Source organism: Macadamia integrifolia, unplaced genomic scaffold (genome assembly GCF_013358625.1).
Source record: "Macadamia integrifolia cultivar HAES 741 unplaced genomic scaffold, SCU_Mint_v3 scaffold_190A, whole genome shotgun sequence".
Lineage (NCBI taxonomy): Eukaryota > Viridiplantae > Streptophyta > Magnoliopsida > Proteales > Proteaceae > Macadamia > Macadamia integrifolia.
This window is the reverse complement of record NW_024870637.1, coordinates 743,075-769,081: the sequence shown is the minus strand read 5'-3', so window position 1 is coordinate 769,081 and position 26,007 is coordinate 743,075. Positions and strand designations below refer to the sequence as shown.

General features: G+C 39.6%; 2 protein-coding genes across 4 annotated transcripts in view; both read left to right on the top strand.

Moving 5' to 3' along the window:
* LOC122071163 (tetratricopeptide repeat domain-containing protein PYG7, chloroplastic) overlaps window positions 1–25,469 on the top strand; it is a 75,706-nt gene extending 50,237 nt beyond the window's left edge. Inside the window, exons 4-5 of one of the 3 annotated variants that reach the window (XM_042635474.1) lie at window positions 9,589–9,869; window positions 25,268–25,469. In XM_042635474.1, the coding sequence (XP_042491408.1) occupies window positions 9,589–9,869; window positions 25,268–25,271 (285 nt within the window). In that variant the 3' untranslated portion in view covers window positions 25,272–25,469. Of the gene's footprint in view, window positions 1–9,588; window positions 9,870–11,997; window positions 12,595–25,267 lie in introns of those variants that run through there. The other 2 variants (XM_042635472.1, XM_042635473.1) reach the window with 2 other exon arrangements.
* On the top strand, window positions 14,758–15,840 carry LOC122071164 (F-box protein At3g08750-like). The gene has a single exon (XM_042635475.1). The coding sequence runs from the start codon at window positions 14,758–14,760 to the stop codon at window positions 15,838–15,840; it is 1,083 nt and encodes a 360-aa protein (XP_042491409.1).
* Window positions 25,470–26,007: the final 538 nt, after the last annotated feature.

Below are 26,007 nucleotides of genomic sequence, written 5' to 3'. Positions count from 1 at the left end.
ACCAGCTACCAGCAGGAAGATTACTTCAAGTGTTCAATTGTTTATTGTTAAGGGACAAACGAACCTTAAAACAGTAGCTGAATAAAAGGAATGGAATAGATTTCTGACCTGCAATCAGCAACTAGGAAACCAGAGAAGAATAAAAGAGGAAGGAGAAGGATAGGACTTGGAATCACCACTAAACCTTGATTGTAATCATCACCACTCTCTTGTTGAATAGATTTCTGAACTGTAATCAGATACAAGGAAATCAGAGAAAAATAAAAGAGGAAGGAGAAGGATACGACTTGGAATTACCACCGGACCTTGATTGTAATCACTACCAATCTCATGTTGAATCAACACAAAAAGACTGTTGAATCACCGCAACAGCACAGAGCTGCATTACGACAGAACTCGCTGTTAGAATATGTACTTAAGGATGCTGTATGGGCATTCCTGGGCTTTCCCTCTCCCACTGACTCTAATTAATGACAGTCGGATAGAGGGGCTCGCATACTTGTAATTTTTCTCTCTTTTTTTTTATGCTCATCGATTATAAATAAAGGCTTGACTGATCTCTTTGGTCATTCAAGCATTCTACCCTAGTTTTGCTGTTAACATCAAAGCCAATAATTCTGATCTAGGTTTTCAGCCTCCCTCTTCTCTTCCCTCCCTATATCGCAAGCCTCCTTCAAACCCGTCCTCATCCTTTTCTCTTCTCTTCGTTTGTCTCTTTAAATCCATCACAGGGCAGCACTAATGAGGCGATTGCCACAATTTTTATGAATCTAGCTGCTGCCCTATACATCACCTCATTGGTATAAACCCAAAATCTTGCAAGAATCGATTAGGGTTATTTCCCCTCTTTGCGATTTTTTATTCTTCCCTTATTGGAGTTTGATTCTTCCTACTATTAAGATCAAATCTTCATTTTTTGAAGATCAAGTACTACACCTAGAAGTGCCCATCATTGCTTGCAAGAGTGAAGACCATACCTATCTGCGATTTGCTAAGAATCAAGGGTTTTCTCCAAAACCTGACTACATTGATTTTTGGGTTCCCCCTTTCAGATTCAGCTGATTTTTGGGGAGCCTCTCCTCACCCCTAAAGAGGAGTTGGACCCTACTTATGGTCATATCTGCCAAGGTTTTGTGTGTGATCTCACTTTTTCTCCAATTTTAGGGGTTTCTCCCAAAACCCTAATTGGTCAATTCACTAGTCACTTGTCAGAAGCAGATAATTTTTAAAGGAGTGATCCAATACCCCTATAGGGCAACTTGATCCAAGTTTGAGCACTTTCTGATGGCTAGTTTTGAAGATTTTGGATTTCTCCTTATCTAATTCGGTTTCTTCTTTTTCCATTATGTCTGATGTGACTACTGCAACTTTAGGACCTGATGGGCAAGGTCGTAATGAGTAGATGCCCTTTGGTGCTAGTACTGTGAAATTGGAAAGAACTAATTACCTCATCTAGTTTAGATCTACCAACTTGACTATTACTGGACACATCGTTGGCACCTTTGCAAAGCCATCTGAAGAGGGTTCCCCTCAGGATCGATGGTGTCACACCCCGCTCCCCGTATTAGGATACCAATGGTGTGAGTAAGACGCTTACCCGTCTTACAAATCTACTAGGATTTCTGATAGCAGTACCTTAACATTCACAATCTCACAACACTAAACCACAAGAATAACTGCAGCGGAATCAGAGTATAACATAGCGGAATATAAATTAAAGGGGGTAACATGTAGTGATAGTATATATCATTAACCATGTTATGCCATTTACAATTATCCATGACTTACTTATAATAAGCCCAAAAGAATACCAATAAACAATTCGGTATCAAATATAAAAAGAAAGAAAACCAATCCTCTCAAGGTGCCGAGTATGCATAGGTGTCGCAAGCACAATCCGGGTCGTGCTCTTCAGCCTCTGGCATCCACCAGTCACTAACACATACTTGTGTCCGAAGGAAGTAGAGTCACAGCCCCATGGTACTACGGTACCTACATCTTCATCTAAAAAGCAATATATACGTGGGGTGAGCTCCAACTAGCTTAGTGAGGGGTGGGGTTCATGCACACACATTTACATATTTCATGATGTCATGAATACAAAAATAAACACATAGTCCATGATGCGAATGATGCAATCCATTTGATTATTAAACCACCTAACATACAACTAAGTCTGATTCATGCGACTACGACACATTAGGTTGTATTCTTGGTCCCTGAACTCGCACATCAGTCACCTAGAGATACAAACCCTAGTGATTAGGAGCTTGCCGGTCCCGAAATGCGACCATCAGTCACCCAACAAACCCCTGATAACCCCCTTCTGGCAGTCATGACACCGAAATCACCATCAGCTATGCCAGACTATTTTTTGCCTCCGGCGACAATCGCATCATACCGTGGGAGTGACATTCCGGAAAGGTTCATCGAACATACTATAGTTGGGTTATCCAACACTTTACCCCTATTAGCAAGGGGACGTAGTATAGAGAATGTCACCTAACCCCAATATACTACATGCTTTGCATAATGATACAGTTAGTATGGAATATAATACCGGAGTCAACCGTTAGCCATATCGCATCCATTTCCAAGCCTATCTAGCATACAAACATTTTGAGTATGGGTTACGCGATACCGGAATTACCATCGGTCACAAAGTGTACCCATTTTCAAGTATAGTCCCGGAGTGCACGATACCGGAATCACCATTGGCCACAAAATGGAATCCACGACTATATCTAAATCAAATGTACATACACAATGCATGAATGCAACATCCACACGGTAATCACGATACCGGAACCACCTCGGTCACACCGGATTCCGTCACACATCTCAACATACATCACATCATATTTCCCAATTTCATAAACATAATAATTTAATGAACATAACATGTCATGATATTCGCATATACAATTAACAATTAAGAGCATTCATAATTTTTAACACGTGAGAAATTCTAAAATATGAAACACTTCACAAACTAAAGTCAACCATCCCTCATTTTGGTTGTACTTGGATAGATGAAATCCCCAAGTGTATCAACTGGATATCAACTCACTTTCGGTCTCGTTGTATATGCGTGTCTCTGTCCTATGTACAAGGGGAGACAGATGTCAACGCATGTCGGAAACATCGGAGGAGACCCATAGGGGTTACCCCCAAAGGGTATAAGTACTATCAATTTCGGACAGCACGGGGAAGTAACCGGAAATATGCCTCCGAATCCAACCCAGGTGTTTTCGGTGGCTGTTTCCGATGGAAACACAGCAAAGGTCCACCCCATTTGGGGGTTCTCTGGCTCCGGCCCGATTGCTGGGATTTGTTCCGTGGAGTGTGTAGGGGTCTTCCTACCTCCATTTTAAGCCGAAGAAGTTCCGATTCCAGTGAGCCATTTGGGAGGTACAACAACCGAACGGTGGAAACCCTAACTACACATTTGGCCACAAGTGTTGCAAGAGCTCCCCCGACTTGATTTGAGCTCGGCAACCACATGGGAGCATGAGATGTACACACATGAGCTTGGGGAGGTGCCGGGGTCGAGGCTTACCCCTCAAACCCGGTGATTTACTCCCTTGCTCAACTACACAAGTTCAAGATGAAGGAGAGTGGTAGGGGAAGTAGCACTTACCTCCGACAAGGATTCCGGCAACAAGGTGTGAAGCCAGGAGCTAAGGTGAGCCTCTTCCCTCTTCTTCTTCTTCTTCTTCTTCTCCTTCCCTCTTTTCCTACCTCTCCTCTTTTCACTCCCTCCCATGTTTTGGACAAGGTGGGAAATGTGAATGAACTCACTTCCCCTTTTATAGTAAGTTATGGACCTAAGGTCCGGTCCTGGTGGGTTATTCTATCATGCAGGACACGTGGGCTCACCTCCTTAGACTCATAGGGTGTACAAGTCATAAGGAAGGGTGTGGAAGAGTGTGTGGGGTTATTTGGGACCGGCCGTGCTGCGGGTGGTGGGGTCCACAGGCATCGAAATCCATTTGACAGCACAATGGGCCACCAGATTCAGCCCAGGTGTTTCCGGTGGACAAGACAGTGTCTTGCCTTGAATGCTTGCTGTCCCCACTTGATCATCCCATAGGGTGTTGCCCTATGTTATGGGCATGGTCTTTCGGCAATTTTGGTATGTGCTGGGACTCGTATGGAGGAATGATAATTCATGTACCGTCTAGGATCGGAAGGTTTGAATCTTCTCCAGTTGGACTAGTATGAGATGCACAAACAAGTGGGATCATCCTTTGCCCTTTTACAATAAGCTACCGCGAGCCAAAATCCGTTGGTACTCTTTACCTCCGGTCCGAGATCTATCACAAAAGTTCACATTAGACCGGGTTAGGGTACAGGTGTAACAGATGGATCACCAACGACCCTCTGGTAATGTCTTTTTTGCTCAATTCTATGCACCTGTCTATTACTAGGGTTTTTTGCTATTGGATATTGCTGCTCAGATTTGGTCTATTGCTAAGGAAACCTATGGACGAGTAGGGAATGATGCTCAGGTGTATGACCTTCGCAAGAGAGTTCATACCACTACTAAAAAAGAACTCTCTGTCTCTAAATACGATGCTGAACTTCGAAGTCTATGGTATGAGCTTAATCACAATGCTGACCATCCACCTGCCAGTGCATCAAACATTACTATCGCAAGCATGTGGACAAAATCAGGGGTATGATTTCTTTGCTGGTTTGCATGTTGACTATGATTAGATCCGTGTCCAAGTCCTTAGCAGATCTCTCTTCTCTACTCACAGGCTTTTGCCCTGGTTCATACGGAGGCCGTCGTATTACTATACTTCATCCTCCCATTACTAAAAAATCAGCCCTGCAAACTAGTTCCACTCCTGCTATAGCCGATAGATGGGTCATCTTGTATTGGGGATACTACCAAGGAAGTTGTTAAATGTGAACTCTGCAACAAGCCATACCATACCAAGGCCACATGTTGGAAACTCCATGGTAAACAAATTGATTTTAAGGCAAAGCGTGGTTGTGGTCGATCTAACACCAATCAGGATGGGACTGTTGAAATACCACTTGCAACTGATTTTGGTCTTTCCTAGGAAGAACTCCAGGCTTTATGGCGTATGCTAAAGGCCTCTACTTCATCAGCCACTTCGAATCCTGCCAATTCGGCCACTCCATCAGGTTCCGACTTACTCATTCAGGTATTCTGTTTGGCAGTCACTATGCATCAGTAGTCTCCAGTCCTTGGATTATTGACTCCGGTGCCACTGATCATATGACTGGTTCTTCTAGCTTGTTTCACCACTATTCTCTCACTTTAGGCAGAGATAAAGTTCGGGTAGCAGATGACTTCTTATCCTCTATCTCTATAAAGGGTTTTATTCAGTGCCCTTCTTTTATTAATTTATCCTCAGTTTTGCATATCCCTAATTTTACTACTAACCTGCTCGCCATTAGTAGTTCTATTAAGGGACTCGAACTGCAAAGTCACCTTTTTCCCCTTCCCATTGTCTTTTTCAGGATCTGGTATTAGGGAAGATGGATTGGATGTAGTAAGGTGCATGGTGGTCTCTACTTTTTTGATAATGGTTGTCGTTCCATAGATGCAGTCGCTCCTCCACTTCATCAGCTTCTCTATGTTTCATCTGATCTACACCAGTGGCATTGTCGCTTAGGACGCCCTCCACTTGGGCTTTATCTTTTTTATTTTCGCAGTTATTTAAGCAATGCAGTGAGGATGATTTTTTTTGTGAAGCTTGTACTCTGGCTAAATAGACTCGTTTGAGTTGTTTTCCTTTTAATAGAAGTAGTTCTAATTTCCATTTGGTTTATTTTGATGTGTTTGGTTTGGCTTGCCGGACATTTATTTATAGTCAACAATGGTTTGCGACTTTCATCAATTGCCACTCTAGAACTACATGGGTGTATATGATGCAAAACAAAAGTGAAGTATTCCGTTGTTTTCAACAGTTCCATAAGATGATTCAGACACAGTTCAATGCCACCATGAAGATTCTCCGTAGTGACAATGGCAAGGAGTACATAGAGGGTCTGACCATGGGATAATTCATCAGACAAGCTGTGTTGGTACCCCAGCTCTAAATGGGGTAGCTGAATGTAAGAATCGGTATTTACTCGAAACTACTAGAGCCATATTGTTTTCTAGACACGTTTCATCTCAGTACTGGAGTGATGTTGTCCTTACTGCTACTTAACTCATCAATCACTTTCGCACTATTGTTCTAGATTCTCGGACTCTTATTGATGTTCTTCAAGGGACTTCATCCTTTCTGATTCCTCCACGGATATTTGGGTGTGCACCATCACTCTTCAGGGAAATCGGAACCCCAGAGTTTTATATGTATCTTTCTGGGTTACTCTCCAACACAGAATGGATACAAATGTTACCATCCTCCTACTAGGCTATTATGGTAACCATAGATGTTGTGTTTCATGAATTCGTTGGCTACTACACGCCACCTCTTCAGGGGTAGTCTGGTATTGATAGTAAAGATGTGACTCTGACTTTATTTTCTCCACAAGTGTATCCACCTTCATCTGATAGTGCTCCACCAGTGTATCCATCATCCTCTGATAGTGCTCCTGTTTAGGAGGTGAGTGTGACAGAGACTACTGTTCCACCTCAAGGGGAGATGGCTCCAGTTTAGAAGACCATTGGTGAATTTCAGAGGTGGATTGATGATTAAAGCCTTCAGGTTTATCGTAGGGCCTACATCAGAAATAAGCAACTTCAGATCACCACTATCACTACAAGTCTACAACACCTTTGCACATCCCATTGCCAGCCTGGATCCAGAGCCTAACACTTCATCAGGTATAATTTATTCTCTTGGGAAACCTGTTGCTCTTAGGAAAGGCACTAGAACTTGTACCCAACATCCTATATCCCATGTTTTTTATGATTACCTTTCTCCCTCCTATTGTGTTTTTGTGTCTTCTCTTTCTTCGGTTTGTATTCCCCAGAATTGGCAGGAAGCTTTTACAGATGAAAAATGAAAGGCAATAATGGTGGAAGAAATGGATACCCTGAATAAGAATGCTACATGGGAACTTTTGGTTCTTCCTCTCGGGAAAATACCAGTTGCTTTTAAGTGGGTGTTTATGGTTAAACGAAAGGATAGATGGCATAATGGACAGTTACAAAGCAAGGCTTGTGGCTAAGGGTTCACTCAGACAAATGGGACTGACTACTAGGAGACGTTTACTTCAGTTGCTAAACTAACAACAATGAGGGTATTGCTCTCTGGTGCCGTAAATCTGGGATGGGATCTCCAACAACTTGATGTGAAGAATGATGTCTACTACCTGATTAATCAAGTATGGAAATCTCATTGTGGAAATAAGAAAAAAGCCTTCGGACAAGATTTGCATACTCTCTCCACAACCCTCGCTCAATATTTTGAAAAACAAAAATGTTTTCACTCAGTCAATTTTATTTGCCAGAAACCTGATTTAAGTCAATTTTTCTAAAATGTTTAGCGGTTTTGGTCCTCTGAATAAGAACATCTTCTTGGGATGAAGTATCCATTGAAAATATTAGAAAGAACTTTAATGAAATTTCTTCCATATTTGAGAATTCCAAGAAACTGTTGTAAGTGTTTCTTATCATACAGTCAGGAAAAGGAGGATGAACCTGTTGACAAAGGGCATATACAACCTTACATTGCTGTGGCTGTGAGTTTGGTGAGTCAATTTATGCATGATCCTTATTCCTGTCATATGGAAGTTGTTTTGCGGATTCTGCGATACTTGAAGTCAACTCCAAGAAAAGGGATCCTCTTGCCCCATCATGACCACTTCAAAGTTGAGGCCTATATAGATGCTGATTGGGCTAGGTCCCTTGACAGAAAATCCATCTCAGGTTATTGTACCTTCGTGGGTGGGAACCTTGTCACTTGGCGCAACAAGAAGCAAAATGTGGTGGCTAGATCCAGTGCTGAAGCAGAATTTGGTGCCCTGGCACAAGGGATTTGTGAGTTGTGGTTGCACACCTTACTAGAAGATATTGGTGTTCCTATTCACCTCCCCATGACGCTCTACTGTGATAATGAGGCTGTTATCAACATTGCCCACAACCCAATACCGCATGATCAAACCAAGCACGTGGAGATTGATAGACACTTTATCAAAGAGAAGTTAGATGCTAGGTTAATTTGTGTTCCTTCTGTGAAGTTTGGTGATCAGTTAGTTGACGTGTTCACTAAGGGATTATGACAAAAATTGTTTTATCCTTGTTTAGTCAAGTTGGGCATGTGTGCCATCTGTACCCCAACGTGAGAGGGAGTGTTAGAATATGTACTTAAGGATGCCGTAGGGGCATTCCTGGGCTTTGCCCCTCCAACCGACTCTAACTAATGAGAGTCGGTTAGAGGGGGTGGCATACTTGTAATTTTTATTTCTTTTGTTTTATGCTTCTCGATTATACATAAAGGCTTGAGTGATCTCTTTGGTCATTCAAGTATTTTACCCTAGTTTTGCTGTTAACACACAAAAAGCCATAGCTGTTTGAATAGGAAAATTGTGGGCTGTAGCCCCTCTTCTGCCTGTATTTATAAAAAAAAGGGAAGAAAGAGAGTCACAGTGGAACTGATCAACAAGGAATAAACCAAAAAGAAGAAGCAAAATAGAAGAGGAAATCCCTTGGGTCGATAGTCCCTTTTGGAAGATCCCATCTACCTTTTTGTGGTAAAGAATATCCCATCTACTTAAAACACTTTAAAAGATGGCGTCTCAACTACTTGTAACATTGGATAAAGTTCTAACAAATTGGAACTCTAGTACAACTATTACAAGTAACTAAAGACAAAACAAACCGAACAAAAGACTAACAAGGTGTCTCACGATGGGAAAACTGGTGCGGGTCCATAGCTGACCCAGACTGGCTTGACCGAGTTCAGGACTGAGTCAACTCAGATGAGTTACTGAGTTTACCTACTAAGTCTAAGTGGACTCTCTGGGTTGACTCGAGCTCTTTTCCTCCTTAGTTCTTTGAGTGCCTTTATCTGCTTCACTATCCCAGCACAAGGCTTAGGGTTTGGAGCAGGAAATTGAGGTGAGTCTCGCTCATGGCAAGCCAAGCAAAGCTGATCCAGTTAGCTTGTTCACAACCCTCCTGACGTGAGAACACAATGGAGAGCGGGCACTTCATAAATTCATGAGTCATTAGTATGCATGATAGCTGGAGGATTAGTTTTATTTAGCAAAGATGAGTGCATTTCCAACAGGAGCCATTCTACAAATCTGGAGGGGAATGGACCTTTTCTTAAGTTCTTGTTATTATCTGTAATTGAGTATATATAAGATGGGTTTTGTTTTCCAGGAGCTTTAAGTTATGGGATGTATGATACCTAATGTCTTTGACAATAGAGACAAATTGAGAATTTTTTGGTTCTCTGATTCATGCTTTAGTTCTGTTTCCAGAATTTTTCATTGTTAAACAAGACAGTCGACGTAAAAGAAAATCTAAAGTAGCTTTTACCATCTGCATTTTAATTGCCTGCTTGTCTCGTTCTCATGGTTCATTGTCAAACTCCCTGGTTGGGCTGTGTCTTTGTGCCATGCTGATGAATGTCTCTTTAACCATTTGATTAGGTTTACAATGCCCTTGGTGTAAGCTATGTTCGCGATGGAAAGCTTGAAAAGGGTATAACTCAGTTTGAGAATGCTGTGAAGCTTCAACCAGGGTATGTAACAGCTTGGAATAACCTTGGTGATGCCTATGAAAAGAAGAAAGAATTAAAATCTGCATTGAAGGCATTTGAAGAAGTGCTCCTTTTTGATCCTAACAATAAGATGGCACGGCCCCGTCGAGATGCATTGAAGGAACGTGTAGCAATGTACAAGGGAGTTCCTGTGAAATCAAAGAAAGAGAGGTAATTTTCTGCGGCTCAATGTAAATTTATATTCCATGATTTTTTTTTTTTGACTTTGACTTTGTAACCATTTTAGTCCCATTAAGCATGTTGATTCATGATTTGTGTCTAAATAGACTTGAGGAAAACTCATTTTGGCTACTTTATTTCCCTGGAGCTTTGAGAAAGATTACCCATACCAATCCCATTGAAAATGTTACCTTCTTAGAAATCAGTCAGGTCAACTCACTGGTATCTGATTACCAAATAATCCCATTATTGGATTGGAAAGATCAGCTTCGCCTGTGACTAAGATAGGTGGCCTGTAAGGCAGGACCAAGTGAAGGACATTTTTTCGTGTTATGTTTGGATTGTAAGAGTTAAAATTCCCTTAGACCCAGAATTGCTTCTTAACAAATTCAAGATAATGCTTAACATAATTATTAGATTAGATTCCCACTGTCGTAGTAACTTCCCATGATTCATCAGAAGTCTCACCAGAAGTTTAGATGGAGATCTGAATTCCAACGAGTCATGGGAATCAAATTATGTAAATAACAAAGTAACTCCTATAATGCTGGATTGTCTTCACCTGGTGTCTTACTGCTCTGCAGATTCTTGAGGGTCTAAAGAGTAGCTTATTGTCTATTCGGAGCAAAAAAAAAAAAAAAAAAAAATGTTAAACCTCTGGGTTTCAATGATCTTCAGCATGCCTTTTAAATTCTTATTAGCAAGACAAGCGGATAAACTCGGTATTAGACCCGACCCTACACATGAAGATCCACTATTCCACCCAGGATTACAGTTAGGGATGTCAACGAATCGATACAGATCTGATACAATCGGATTTGGATATATTCCCTGACCGGATATGGATACGAATCAAATTCAGATTTTCGACTTCCCTGACCGGATACGGATGCGAATCAAATTCAGATTTTCAACTATCTGTTTATATTCTTGACTTATGAAATTGGACCTACCTTTCCCTAGCGGATACAATTTGTTTTCAATCAATGTCTCTCAGTCAGTTGTCTTGGCTGCTTTCCTCATTTTTCTAGGACATGAACGCTCAAGATCATTACTTAGTTATTTATTTATTTATTTATGGCTGATTATCTATTATGAGCAGATAATTATTGTATGGATAATCTGAATTTGGATCCGGAAACCTCCAACCGAATATGGAAACCCTAAACAGATATGAATGCGATCAAATATTGATTTTTGACTATCTGTTTACATCCCTAAATTTAAACCTCTAGAAAGTTTCACCATGGGGCAAGACTTCTATGTCCAAAAGAAGAATCAGGAGTGTGAGGCACACATGTAAGATGCAAAACAATAAAAAAGAAAAATTCACTAGGGCATCACCCATGCCTTTGACATAGTTACTGCATAGAATTACATGGGACATACGTGGATTGATGAGGCATGTTACACGTGCATTTCTCATGAGTCATGCCTTCTTGTTTGGTAAAACATTCATGCCTTCCAATTGTAGTTAAAAAGGGAAGAAGACTAGTAAGATGATAAACATAACAAGTCAAGTGTTTTCTTTCTGTAATCAAGAAGTGAAAGATTACACAATGACTTCACTGCCTCAAGAAATAATCTTTGGAGAAATTCTTCCAAGAGTCCCAGCCAAATCTCTTGTTAGACTCAAGTGTGTCTGCAAGCTCTGGTATGATACTATTGCAGATGTGAACTTTGTGCAAGCCCACCTCCATATATGGAAATCTCAAGCTCCTGGCAAGATACTCACCCATAGCTCAGGTAACAGACAAAAATTTTCTTACTTAGACTCTGAAAGCAATGAAGAGTTTGACTTGCGCTTAGGAAAGTGCTTGGAGGAAGAGGATTCCTTTCTATCTCTGAGGGCATCTTGAGATGGTATGCTTCTTGTACATGTAGAAAGGATCTTCGAGCCGGGATATTATCAGTACTATTATGTTTGTAATCCCATCATTCGTTGTTCTCGTAAGCTTCCCATTCCTCCATCCCAATGGTTTGGTGCCTCTGGGTTAGTCTATGACCCCACAATCCAGCAGTATAAGGCTGTGGGTTGGTTTGATTTTGGAAATAATGTTTGCAAGTGCATGGTGTTCACCTTGACTGATCATAGTTGTTGCTATGATGGATCATTTAGATCTTGGAGGGAGTTGGCTCTGCCTAAAGGATGTAGGCTACACAGATTTTCTCATCCTGCTTCTGCAAGGGGGGGATTGCATTGGGTGGCATTCAATTATGAGCTTAACACACCTTGCATCATTTCGGTGCATGTCACAAGGGAGGAATTCAAAGAGATTAAACTACTGAAATTTGAATCTTGTGATCAAGCAACCGTCACCTTGGTGGGGTTGCAGGAATTACTGTATCTGGCGAACTCATCGTTCATCCCCAACACATACCAGCTCGGTTCTACATCCGTATGGGTTCTAGAGGACGACGACGACGACAGTGGCTCAGTGAAACATCACCAAGTTTGGACCAAGTTATGCTACATTGAATGTGATGATTGTGATGGTGGTCTAAAGGTTGATAAAGTTGTTTCTTATGATACCAGCATGCTCTTAGATGTGTGGTCAATGGTTATCAACACAGATAGAGAGAGATGTATGGGTTCTTTTTCTGAAATCCATGTTAATAGTCTTGTGAGTTGGGATGGATGTGTGAAGAAACATTAAAGATAAGATATAATAAACTTTCAAATACAACAATATCAACATCTTTCTTCTTGTGAGTATATCATATTCTTCCTGCTTTGCCCTTTTCTCCTTCTTGGTTTTTATTAATAAGCCCATGGCTGGGTGGCTGGGTGGCTGGGTGGGTTCCCAAAATCGAAGCTGAACAACAGTCTCAGAGGTCAAAGGGAGGTTGTAGCATGCTGGGGGACCTTATAAGATAGTATTGCATGCTGAATAATACTCAAATGATTGTGCAAAAAACCCTAGAAAAACAATATATATTTATTTAAGAAGAGAGAAATGAACAGATGATTAGCGAACACTGCTGAGTTCAGTTATCTATTTTCAAAATCATTCTTCTTTCTCAGACCCCCTTAAAAAAAAAGAAAAAGAAATTTGTCAACTCTTCTTTCCGATGTCCAAGCCTTGATGGTGGAAGATCTTGCGTTCTCTATACATCTGATCCCTTTCCAATGAACCTGAGGCTTAGAAGGGAATTTAGGCCATTTTTGACTGCTGTTTCCCCCCACCCCCCAAGTGAATCCCAACTATGCATGGAATCCTCTAGCACTATTGTAGAGCCTTCCTTTACTTGAAAAGCCTATCTTAGTCGACCTACAATCCATCATCCGGATACGCTCCTGCTCTTTATATGTCCAATCAGATTCTAGGATATGACCATGAGATATGTCCACCCAATGTATAGGCAATGGGATTTCTATAAATGTAAAAGGGAAAGGGGAAAAGTCAGGGAAAAACTCAGTAACCCAAACTGGAGCAATTTAAAAGAAAGTACAAAAGTGAAATTAGAAAATCAAATGGAATCTAATTATCCAAGCAAGGAATGTGTTAGATGGTCTCTTCAATATCCCATACCTTTATTTTCTTAGAGGACATGATTATTTCCCTTAACATGCATGAATGCCATGAAAAGGACTGGACATATATAGTTATTTCCCTATAGCTTTTTTCAGAAATCATTTCCGTTATTATTTTATACTCGTTTGACCTATGAAGGACAAAATTCTTTATGATATGTTATGTCACAATAATTTTTATTTAATAAAACATATAAATGACAAAAATTTAAATTATTCTTTTTGGTAAAGACAAAAATATACATCACTACGCCTTTAAAATAAATAATTTTTCTTATTCGTCATTAACATGCTATAACCCCAGGAAGAAAAAAAAAAATTTGTCAGAAAAGGAACTATTGCTAGACAATTTTTTTAGGGTACTTTGAATAAGAAGATATTTTTCCTACCATTCACATGATGGCCCATATGATGTAAGCCCCCTGGCAATTAGTGTTTTTATTTCTTGGAATAAATAAAATAACTCAGTCCATAGATTGTGCATTTAAACCTCCAAAAGTTCCCATAGGATAAAAAACACCCCTCAATTGTTTTTTGAGCTTTTCAAATTTGGCGCTTCATGCGAAATTTAGACTACGCTACCGCGTTAGAATTCCTTCCATGACTGTATTTGTTTACTTTCGGTAAAAGCTTATGTGGGTTCTATTGAACAACTTACTGGAGACGATAGCTTTTATTTATTTATTTGTTTTTTGATTTTTTATAGAATACTAGAGGATAGCTTAAGATTATGCAGTTTAGTAGAAAATTCTAACAATTATTTGATGTTTAGTCATCAATTCCAATATCATATTGATACGATATCGGTGGAACGATAATGATCAGGGATAAAATAGTAAAAAGAGTCTGACAATGCCCGATCTGATATCATACACTAAGATCGTAATTGTGTCAGTTGGCCAACTCTATTTAGGTTAGAACTTGACATATAAGCAACGAAACTTAGGATTTACCTTCTCACAAAATCTAGGCCCCACCAAAAGCTTTCGTGTGGCAGTATTTGTCTGTACTCAAGCATATGTATACCATAAGAATCTTCCAAATTAAGAATTTTAGGCATGCAAAGGATTGTCCATAAAGACAGCGGCCTTAAGAATGCCGGAGACTGAACATAAAAGTCAAGGCATATCATGACTAAAAGGCAAAAGGTACTTTAGACTTGGTCAAGAACAGCCACCTAATAAGAAGTCAATATTCATGCCTTCTTTCTAGTTGTTATAAATCATGAAAGACTAACTGACTTGAAGAACCAAATTGATGTTACCCTTTTGTCAACAAGGGAAAACATAAGTCTTCAAAGCTTCATTTAGCCTCCCTATCAATAAGAAGATAGAGCTGAGAAGAATGGTTTCTCATCTTCCATATGAAATCATCTTTGGGGAGATACTTCCTCTAGTCCCTGCAAAATCTCTTGTTAGATTCAAGCGTGTGTGCAAGCTCTGGTGTGATACAATCTCCGATCCTCAATTCGTCCATGCTCATCTCAATCGAATGAAATCTAAACCACTCAGCGGGATCCTAACTCGGAGTTTGATCAACAAAGGTGATTATTCATTCTTAGATCCTCAAAGAGATGAGAAATTTGACTTGTGCTTAAAGAATTGCTTGGGAGAAGAAGATGGTTTCTTATATTTGAAAGCTTCTTGTGATGGACTACTACTTGTTCATGCCGAAAGAATCATGGAATGTCGATATGAACGTAACTATTATATTTGCAATCCGATCACTCGTCGATTTTTGAAGCTTCCTATCCCTCCTTCCCAATGGTTTGGTGCCTCTGGATTGGCTTATGATGTTAGGAGCCGATGTTATAAGGTCGTTGGTTGGTTTGGAACCGGCGGTGAAGGCTGCAAGTGTATGATGTTTACATTAAGAGAAGATATGATCAATATTTGCGACGAATCATTTGAGTCATTGAAATCATGGAAAGAGTTGAGTCTTCCAAGAGGGTGTAAACTACAAAGATTTACTAGTCCAGCTTCTGTAAAAGGGGGATTATATTGGGTGGCATTCAATCATGAATACAATGAACACTGTATTATCTCAATGGACATCACAAGAGAGGTGTTCCTGGAAATTAAATTGCCAAGGTATGAACCGATCAATCGAGTGTTCACCTTAGTGGGATTTGAAGGATCTTTATATCTAGCACAATCTTCATCTGTTCATAATACATATAATCTTGGTTCTACTTTCTTATGGGTTCTGGAGGACTTGGACAAAGACAACGTCTGGACCAAGCTATGCTACTTTGAATGTAATGGTGGTGGTGGAGATCATGGTTCAGAGATTCATAAATTTGTTTCTAATTATGACACTAAATTGCTCCAGGAGATATGGTTGATGGTCATTAAGAAGGATAGGGAGACCTATATGATTTCATATTCTGATACCCATCTTAATAGCCTTGTGACTTGGGATGCTTGAGACTTCAATATTAAAAATATAAAGTTTAGAATTGGGGGCCAGGTGGGGGGACTGTATTTTTTTTGTAGTTGATTGTAAATTTTTGTATAATATTTTCTTATCGAAAAGAAATATCATTTATTGTAGTTTTGCACTATCAACATGCATGATCCTAATCACCTAGTAGATGAAATCACGAAATAATCAAAATCGATCCTTAAGAAACTAATTATATATATGGGGCTTTTGGAAAAAAAATTGCTGTTTCTTGTTGCCCGGGCTCACAGCCAAAGAAATAGAATAATTTACTGCCCTTTTGGGTTTTCAAATACCTTCCTAGGCTTTGTATTTTCTAAAATATCTTTTGAGATTACATTTCTTTGGCTGCGAGCCCAGGGTACCAGCAAAATTTCATCTATAACTCACTTCAAGTGGGGTAAAAGAGTCTTTTCATCCATAAGTCTTTATATTATCTCAGTAAATTTAGATAATTTTCTTCATCATATGTATTGACACATATTAACTCTATAGCCTTTCCCAAGTTGGTAGCACAACTTTGGTAGGATTCTATAGTTTCATATCTTGTAAAGTCTCCTACCTTATATAGAACCCTAGCCAACTAGGGCATTCATCTCTTGTATATATTTTAATATCCTCTCTATTAACAACATGCAATGCAAAGACACAATTACTTGTGTCAACATGGTATTTCCTATTGACCTATTTAAGCATGCAATATAAGGCTAGATTGTTTGCAGATTGTTTGTAAATTTCATGGTGGATTCTAATTCGTTAGTGCTTCCTCACATCATAATTTCACACCTTTCTAGTGCTTGCATGATTTAAGGTTCATTAATTCATTCTTGCCTTAATTTTAGTTTCACTTTATTATTGCATGCTAATTAAATTAGTTTAATTTAATTTCAAAGTTAATTCTTGCCTTTTACCACTGTCAGTTTAGTTTAATTTAATCATGACAACTCCATTAGTTAGTACATTTTGCTTAGGTTGGAGCTGAAATTCCTATAGAAGTCACCTCCCTTTGATCAACCCATCTACACACGACCTGTGCACTTGCGGTTTTACTTTACTTTTCAATCATCCATGTTACAACGTGCTTCCGGGGATCCACAATCTTCTCGGAAAACAAGGGCCAATTCCACTCATCCTCTTCCGAGTGGAACCATTTGTGGTTGAATGTCGGGGCCGGAGCTTCTAAGCTTGGGCAGCAGTCCGATGGCTAGTGCTGTAAGTGTTGGCCATGTCTGTGACATTGAAATGCCCACATAAGCACATACACAAATGGACATGGTAAGAACCTAACTACAACAATCACTCTAAGAAAACCCCCAACCTAGGGTTCCAAATTGAGAATGATAATTCCAAAAATGCCAAAATGGAGATGTGGAGACTTAATTAATGTGCGTAAGAGGTTGAAACCAAGAAGGAATGCCACATATAGGTGCTTCACACGTTGGGTGAGGTTAGCTATAGTCGCCCTTCGAAGTAGGAGTAAAAATAGAATGAGATAAGGGAGTTTTAAACAGGTTAAAAACATATTTTTTTACAAACCAGTTGGCCATTCTCGAAAGAACCATCGACCGGTTCCATCGATCGATGGGTGAAAACCTCTACAGAAGAGGTCTTGGATTCATCAGCCGGTTGGCACCAACCAAAGCTGACCATTAATCAGTCATACAAACCGATTTGGCCCAAAATCCTATGATTGGGAATGGTACTTCACCGCGTCGAATTTTGAATTGTGCTTTTGGAGTTAAGGTTCCCTTGTTGGAAATTTATACGATGTATTTATCTTAATAAAAAGTTCCAATGGCACCAAAGCGATCCTGTACGCAAGTGGGATGACCACCTACAGGGTAACGCTGTGTCACAAGGGTCGTAGCTAATCGGAACCCCTCACCTGAGCCTGAGCATGAGGAGGTACCATAACCAACGATACCTAATTTTCCTCCTCCGGCTCCTCCCATAATAATAGCTCAGGATGTGGCCTCCTTCATAAACAATTTGATACAAGGATTACATTAACAACAGAGAGAGTTTATGACAGGGTTAGACACTCGGATTTGAGGTTGTAATCCGAACTCGGGAGCCAAAGCCAATCCCACCTCTAGTGCAACCTATGCCTCAGGTTGTACATCCATCTACCTTGCCAATAGATGCCATGTAACACGAACTCAGTACCTTAACATATGTTAGATGGGATGATACCATAGGGACCACAGACCCCACATAAAGGAAGCTGAGTTCATGGGTTTAGTGCAAGGGTCCAAATCTGCTCTAGAATATCAGCAGAAGTTTGAGGAGCTATTCTTCTTTGCTGCAGAATACTTGAAAGACGATGGGGCCACAACAAGGAAGTTTGAGAAGGGGCTAAAACCGAGGACTTGGTGCTATGTTGATAGCACATCAGTTACAAAGCTATGCCTAAGTGGTCCAATCAGCTAAGGCCATTGAAGACAAACATAGAGATAACTTATTGAGCCAACAAGGAAGGAAACCAACAATACAGGGATTCAACAGGATAGTAAGAGGACCATTGTTTAACCCGATGGCCAACCAATTTAGAAGACCTGATATAGGGCAAGCTTCACAACAACCAAGTCCTAATGTGAACTCTCATCCATTGGGACCATGTTATGTTCGCCAATAGGTGGGATACTTTTCTAGATATTGCCCACAAAGAAGACCCGAGGATCCATATGCAGTTTCTCCAAGGCCTGCTCAGCTTCAATTAGCCACTCATCCTACTTTAATACAAAGAGTTAGACCATAAGGACGAGTGCTCACCATCACTTGAGAGGATGTTGAGTCTACACCTGGGGTCATCATAAGTACCATATTGATCTCGATGATACTTGCATATGTATAGTTTGATTCTAGTGCATCGCATTCATTTGTATCCCCATCATTTGCTATTATAAGGCGGGGGGGACAGCCGCACGCATCTGCTAGCCCCACGTCACCACATCCTCACTCAAAGATATGTGGGGGCCTATTTTGCTGGGGCCATCTTTCTTTAGGGTATTTTTTACAAAACAATATTAAAAATTGGACCAATTTCAGGGTTGGGGAAAATAAAAATTTGGAGTCACCAACTAAGGTTAGGGCCTAGGACACGGGTGTGGGCCCATTTCGTGAGAGCGGACTCGAGTTTGACTTGGTCTAATCCAGAGATGAGGGTAAGAGCCAGGTTATGAAGTTGGGAAGGTGTTAGGCACCCACTTCACCCGGTTGAACTGGTCTTCCTATTAGATGCTAGAATTTGAATATTCCCCTTTATATCCTATCCCACATACATGTATGTATATTGAATGAAATGTCTACATCATACCTACTCTATTAAGAAATTATACCTGACTTTCACCCTATTCCGGGTCAAGAGGGGGTGGACCCCGACTGGCGCTTTGATGACTTTGGTGAAGATTCCTGACTCAGACGGGAATGGTCTAAAATTGCTTCTCTTCTCTGGGGAATCTAGGCCATTGGTTGCACTTCAGGATCCCTGCATGTTTCTCGAGGACAGAAAATGGAGGAACTTCTTCACCTTCCCTCTTCCCCTTTTCACACTCTTTTTCTCACTTATCTGTCTTTTCCACATTCTTCCTTCTCTCTTTGTCTCTTTCTTCCTCTCCCTTGTCTTTTCCTTTCACAGTGTCTCTCTGTGTCTTCCTGTTGTGTATTTCTTCGGTGAAAAGAGAGCAATATTTATCGGTGCTCGTACTCACCTTAGCGGGTCTGCCAAAAGTGATAAATTCCCTAGAAGGTCCGCTATCCAAAAATGGCAAGTTTTCACCGGCCCAATAGGGTATATTTCCAAAAAATTCAAATTGCACATGTTAAACACTCCTTTTTCCATTTTTGGCATAAAAGTTGGCATGCCTGCTAGAATTTTTGTGGGTTCACCAGTTTAATCACAGCCAGAGTCGACCGTTTGATCCCCGTTCTAACTTCCAAGAGCGATTTTGAGAGATCCGATGGTTCGATTTTTGCGTGCGATATATTATCGAAATTGTATTTTTGAGCACTATCCAATGGCATGGGTTTCGATCTCCTTTTTTGCTTGTAAAAATATAAAATAGAAAAGAGGGGACTTTTTCCCTTTTACCAACTGGAGTTTTTATGGAAATCCTTATTCATGCCGCTCTCTCACCATCAGGGAGTGCTTATAATCAATTCATCAATATATAACACGTTAGTATCGTGTGCCACGAGATCACGTCTGAAATTGGACCTGAGCTGGGTTAGGGTTTTAGGCTAGATTAGGGTTTTGGGCTACATTAGGGCTTTAAGTTGATTTGGGTCAATGCCGAGTTTAGGGTTGGATTAGGGTTTTGGGATGTCTGCAGGGTCTCGAGTTGCTATTGGTGCCCTGATCATCACAATAAACCTAGATTCCCTTCTGATGTGAAGCACGAACCTCAACCGTTCCTTGTTTATCATCATTGTTGGGGTGGGTGAAAAAATTGGGTTCTACAGTTGTTAATATGAGAATTAAACCAAAGAAGTTAACAAACTATGCTGGTGGCATATTTTTGGTAACCTCACTATGCTGTCAAATTTGACTATGCTTGTGTAGACACTGAATTTTGTCACCCCCCGGCAATGATGACAATATGAAGGATTACATGTTGGATATTTTAGACTTGGAGAATTTTCAAACTTAGAGTAGAAAATGACCATCTTTTCCTATAAACTTTCAAGAGAAATTTTTTTCAAAAATTAGAATTTGATGTTGTGGATTATTGTTGTTTGTCCCCTCAAGTCAGACATTACACTTTGATGAGAGAACTATGCGAATCGACCCCCGATTCTCTCTTTCATTATATGATCCGGGTCCCTACTTTATGCATTTTTCGTAAAGGTTCCTGGTCGAGACTACAATCGTGTCTCACATCATTGGATAGTTCTCGGACTGAGCTTTCTAACGACATATTACACGTCGAATTCTGACAAACGGTTTGAAAGATATGACCTCCGAAAGTTGACTCCAAAGGTCGGTATCAAATTCCATTCCGAGCAATCAAAGAGTGCTACATGGCGCCCAAACCCATTTGTCCAAAAGCAAGCCTTTTTGGACAATTCTCTCTAGTTTTTTAGTCCCACATCGGAAATAAGAGAGAATTGTCCCAAGTCCCAAGGCTATAAGCCCTTCCTCTCTTCCAAGGAGGAGAAAAAATTTGGGAGAAGGAATATGGCCCCATGAAGGTTTTTGCTAATTCCCTCTCTCTAAATAAAGAATCTCTCCAAGTATAAAATTTTGAATATGTAATCCTTCCTTGAGCCGGGAGACCTAGTCCGGTTCGGTTTGATTTTGGGCTTGAAGCACAAGGGTTATCTCCCTTTGTTTCTTGATTAAAGTTGGTTTAAGGTATTTATTTATTTATTTATTTTCTCCCAATAGCGATTTAGAATTAGTTTAATTAATATATTAGTTTCTAATTTATTAATAATTGATTTATTTAGATTAATTATGTTTAATTAGTTTCAGTTTGGTTCAATACGGTTTATTAGATGTGAATTGATTTATTCCGGTCCAATTAAAGGTATTTAGGATTAATTGATTCTTTTAGATTAATTAGGTTTAATTGGTTTTTTTTTTATTTAACATGCTTACTTAAGTAGATTTGATTTGGTTTAGTTTTTGTTTTAAATTGTTTTTGTTCTTTTAATCTAGACCCTTAAATTAGGATCTCAGCTGTAACCTAATCCCATTTCTTCTTCTTCTTCCTCTCTTCCATCTTTCTTCTCCAGCCGCCCCTCTCCACTTTCTTCTCCTTCTCCTTCTTCTTCTTCTTCTTCTTCTTCTTCTTCTTCTTCTTCTTCTTTTTCTCTTCTTCTTCCTTGCTGTTGCAACCGAACTTGCAGTCGCACCCTAACTCCTCTTTCTTCTCCTTCTTTTTCTTCTTTTTCTTTTTCTTTTTCTCTTCTTCTTCCTTGCTGCTGCAACCGAAACCTGCAACTACTCCTTATTCTTCTTCTTCTTCTTCCTTTTCTTTTCTTTCTTTTCTGCCTTTGCTGAAACCGAATTCCACCATCTTCTTCTTCTTCTTTTTTTTCTTCCCTGCTGCTGCAGCCACTAACCGGCAGCCACCGAACTCAACTTCTCCTCCTTCTCTTCTTCTTCTTCTTCTTCTTCTTCTTTTCTTTTTCCCTGCTGCTGCAGTTCTCTTCTTCTTCTTCTTCTTTTTCTTTTCTTTTTCCCTGCTGCTGCAATTCTCTTCTTCTTCTTCTTCTTCTTTTCTTTTTTTTCTTCCCTGCTGCTGCAACCACTAACCGGAAGCCACTAAACCTGCAACCAAATCCATCCTCACCTTCATTCCTTCCATTATCGAAATCTGAACCATATCGCCATCATCTTCAACCTCCCTTCTCCATGGAATCGATCCAACCTTGCCTAGGGCCTTGTATGTGTTCTTCTACTATTTCTAACCAAGCTCTATGGCACCACATGTGGTTGACACTTTGGGTTACGAAGGCATCTGATCATGTCAAGAAACCATGAGTAAAGACACTGTTGTTGCTATAATCCTTACTGGAATCTCTGAAATCGGTTTTGTAAATTCCCAATGTGTTTAAGTCTTGTAAAGTTTGATTTTTCACCTTTTTTTCTTTTGTTTTGCAATGTTGTTTGATTTAGTTGTTCTAGTAGTTTAATCAAACTCCCATTTTATTATAGCTTATTTTATTAATTTGCTTTGTGTAAATGTAGTTAGTAAAATGATTTAGTCTAATTAGCATAATGTTTATCTCATTAGTCCTTTTGGGGCCTTATGATATGTTCATCTCACCTTTTAGGATTAGCTTAAAATATTTTCAATCCATCTAATTACGTATAATAATGTATTTTAACCTAGATTTAGCTTTAATCAAGTAAAATAGATAGATTACTTAGATCATCAAATCTCATCCATTCAAAGTAGTCTAGTTCAACTTACTTTTCCTTGATTCAAAATTCAAATGATTTTCTTTTTCTTTTTTCCTCTTCATAACATACGTGGGGCGTAGTCTAGGACATAGGGTAGTATGGGCGTGGCTGGACCCCCTCAAACCGGCTCGTAGCATTAGACGCGTTACTTGGGTTCTCAAGTTGATAAAAATGAACCCGTTTCGGTCCATTTCTTTTCATCTCAAATAGTGTGTTCTTTTAGAATTAATTGTGTATTTAATTTAGATTCGGATATCTTGCCATATTGATAATCATTAGATTTAGATAGGTTAGTCAATATCATGTTTGCCATGCTTCGTGTTTATTAACATGTCTTTTTTTTATACTTGATGATTCGATGTTAAAAAGCTTAATTTATTTTAGGATTAGCTCAAGATAAACATAATTAGGGCAATTAGGTTTCATAATTTATTTAATTAAACCATAGGTTCAGTTTGATCTTCCTAAACTAGATTAGGTAGACTAGTAAAATGCTTCCATTTGATGTAATTAGCCCATTTAACTTTTCTAATTTAATTAAGCCCCATTTAATTTAAAAATCTTTTTACCAATTAGATTAAGTAGGATTGCAATAATTTATTTCACAAATTACTAGGGATTAGGATTAATCATTTTAATTAGTTCAATTTAGGATTTTATAATTTCATTAACCATCCATCTAGACTAGGCTCAATTAAACCCATTAGTTCAATTTAGGATTTCATAAGTTCATTAATCATCCATCTAGGTTAGGCTCCATTAATCGAGTTAGTTCAATTTAGAGTTTCATAAGTTGCTAAACTAATCCTAGGTTTAGGCTTATTTAATTAGCTTAATCTAAGACTCATAATACATTAATTAAATCATTTAGGCTTATTTAATTAGCGTAATCATTTCACTATTACCTAGCTAGCATAATTTAGACACTTGGTTGAGGGTTTTCAGTGACCTAGATTTAGGACTAGTTAGAAGGGTACAAACAAACTTTAGTCAAACAAAAAGAGACCGGCCTTAGGGTCGGGCAGACTGGGTGCCTAACACCTTCCCAGTCTGTCACTTGACACTTGTCTAGAATCTTGGTGCAAACCAGCCTTATCCGTCAGAGTCATTAGTCTCTCTCCCTTGATTGGGGGAGACATTTATGGGTCCTAGACCCTTTCTAGGTGGCGACTCCCTTTTACCCATAAAGTGTATCCCCCCTTGGCATTTGATGACCAGGGGATACCATCTCATCTCATTAGGGTCGAACCCTAGCTTGTGTACACATGCTACGCGCCACATTGCGATCCGGGCGGAGATCCATGTTACCTACAGCTTGTACTACTTAGGGCAGCCCTTGTGGGTCCCCCTTTGGTGTTTTCGACACCCGTTGACATCCGTTTACCCTTGTACATAGGACAGAGATAAGCATGTACAACAAGACTGAATGTGAGTTGAAATCTAGTTGACATACTTGGAACTTCACCCATCCAAGTTACAACCAAGGTGAGTGGTGGTTGAATTTAATTTTGGAGTGTTTAATATTTTAGAATTGTTCACATGTGATAGGAATTATGAATAATTCTTTAATTGCTAAATGAATATGTGAAACTCATAACATGTTGCTATATATATATATATTAAATTGTGTTATATTTTATGAAATCGGTAATGGGAGATATGTTGTGGATTGTGTGATAGAAGCCAGTGTGGCCGAGGTGGTTCCGGTACCATGATCGCCGTGTGGATTTTGCATTCATGCATTGAGTATGTATTAGATTTATAGTCATGGATTGCACTTTGTGACCGATGGTGATTACGATATCGAGCACTCTAGGACTATACATGGAAATGGGTATGCTTTGTGATCGATGGTAATTCTGACATCGCATATCCCATACTTAACTGCTTGTATGCTAGATAAGCTTGGACATGGATGCGATGTGGCCGATGGTTGATTCTGGTATCGTATTCCATACTATCTATATCATTATGCAATCATGTAGTATATTGTTGTTAGGTTACAATCCCTATGCTATGGCCCCTTACCAATAGGGGGTAAGGTGTTGGATAACCCAACTATGGTATTGTTTGATGAACCTTTCTGAAATGCCACTCTTGCGGTACGATGTGATTGGTGTCGGAGGCAGGAACTAGTCTAGCGTGGTCGATGGTAATTCCGTTGTCATGACTGCCAAGAAGGGGTTATCAGGGGTTTGCTGGGTGACAGAGGGTTGCATTTCGAGATCAGCATGCTCCTAATCACGACTAGGGTTTGTATCGTTGGGTAACCAATGTGCGTGTTCTAGGACCAGGGATACAAACTAATAAGTCATAGTAGCATGAATCCGATTTAGTTGCATGTTAGGTGGTTTAATAGTTAAATGGATTGCACTATTCACATCATGGACTATGTGTTTAATTCTGTATTCATTCCATCATGAATTATGTGTATGTGCTTGCATGAACCCCACCCTTCACTGAGCTAGTTGGAGCTCACCCCATGTATATGTTGCTTTTTAGATGAAGACGCAGGTACCATAATGCCTTTGGGATGTGACTCTTCTTCCTCCAGACCTGATTACAGAGCCAGTGACTGATGGATACCAGAGGCTGAAGAGCACGACCCAGATTGTGCATGTGACACTTGTGCATATGTAGCACCCTAAGACGAGTGGTCATCTTTTGTTATTTTGATACCGAACTATGGAATGGTATTCTTTTGGGATAATTATCTGTAAGTCTTGTGTAGATGTGGATGAAATAACTTGGTTATGTAATACTTTAACATTAGATATTATCCCCGCTAACTTATTGATTCCACTATTACATACTTTGATTCCGATCTACTTATTTGTTAGTTCGGTGTTACGTGATTGTGGTGGTTAAGGTATTGCTATCAGAGGTCCTGGTAGAGTTGTGAGATGGGTATGTGTCTTACCCACACCGCTGGTAGCTAGAACTAGGAGCAAGGTGTGACATGAATCGTCCTTGTTTTCTTCCACATATATTGAAAACATGAACATAGCCTCACCATCTTTATCATCTGATGATTCTTCAGACTCTTCATCAGATGTGTCACTGCATTTCTTGAAAACCAGAATTTTCTTCTTGTCTCTGTCTTTCTTACATCTATTTGAGAAGAACTTCTTCTTCTCCTTGAAATAGCTTTAATTTTTTCCTTCATCTTCATCACTCTTTATTTTTTCCTGGTTTGGACACTTAATTGCAAAATGTCTAACCCTTTGACAGTTGAAACATTG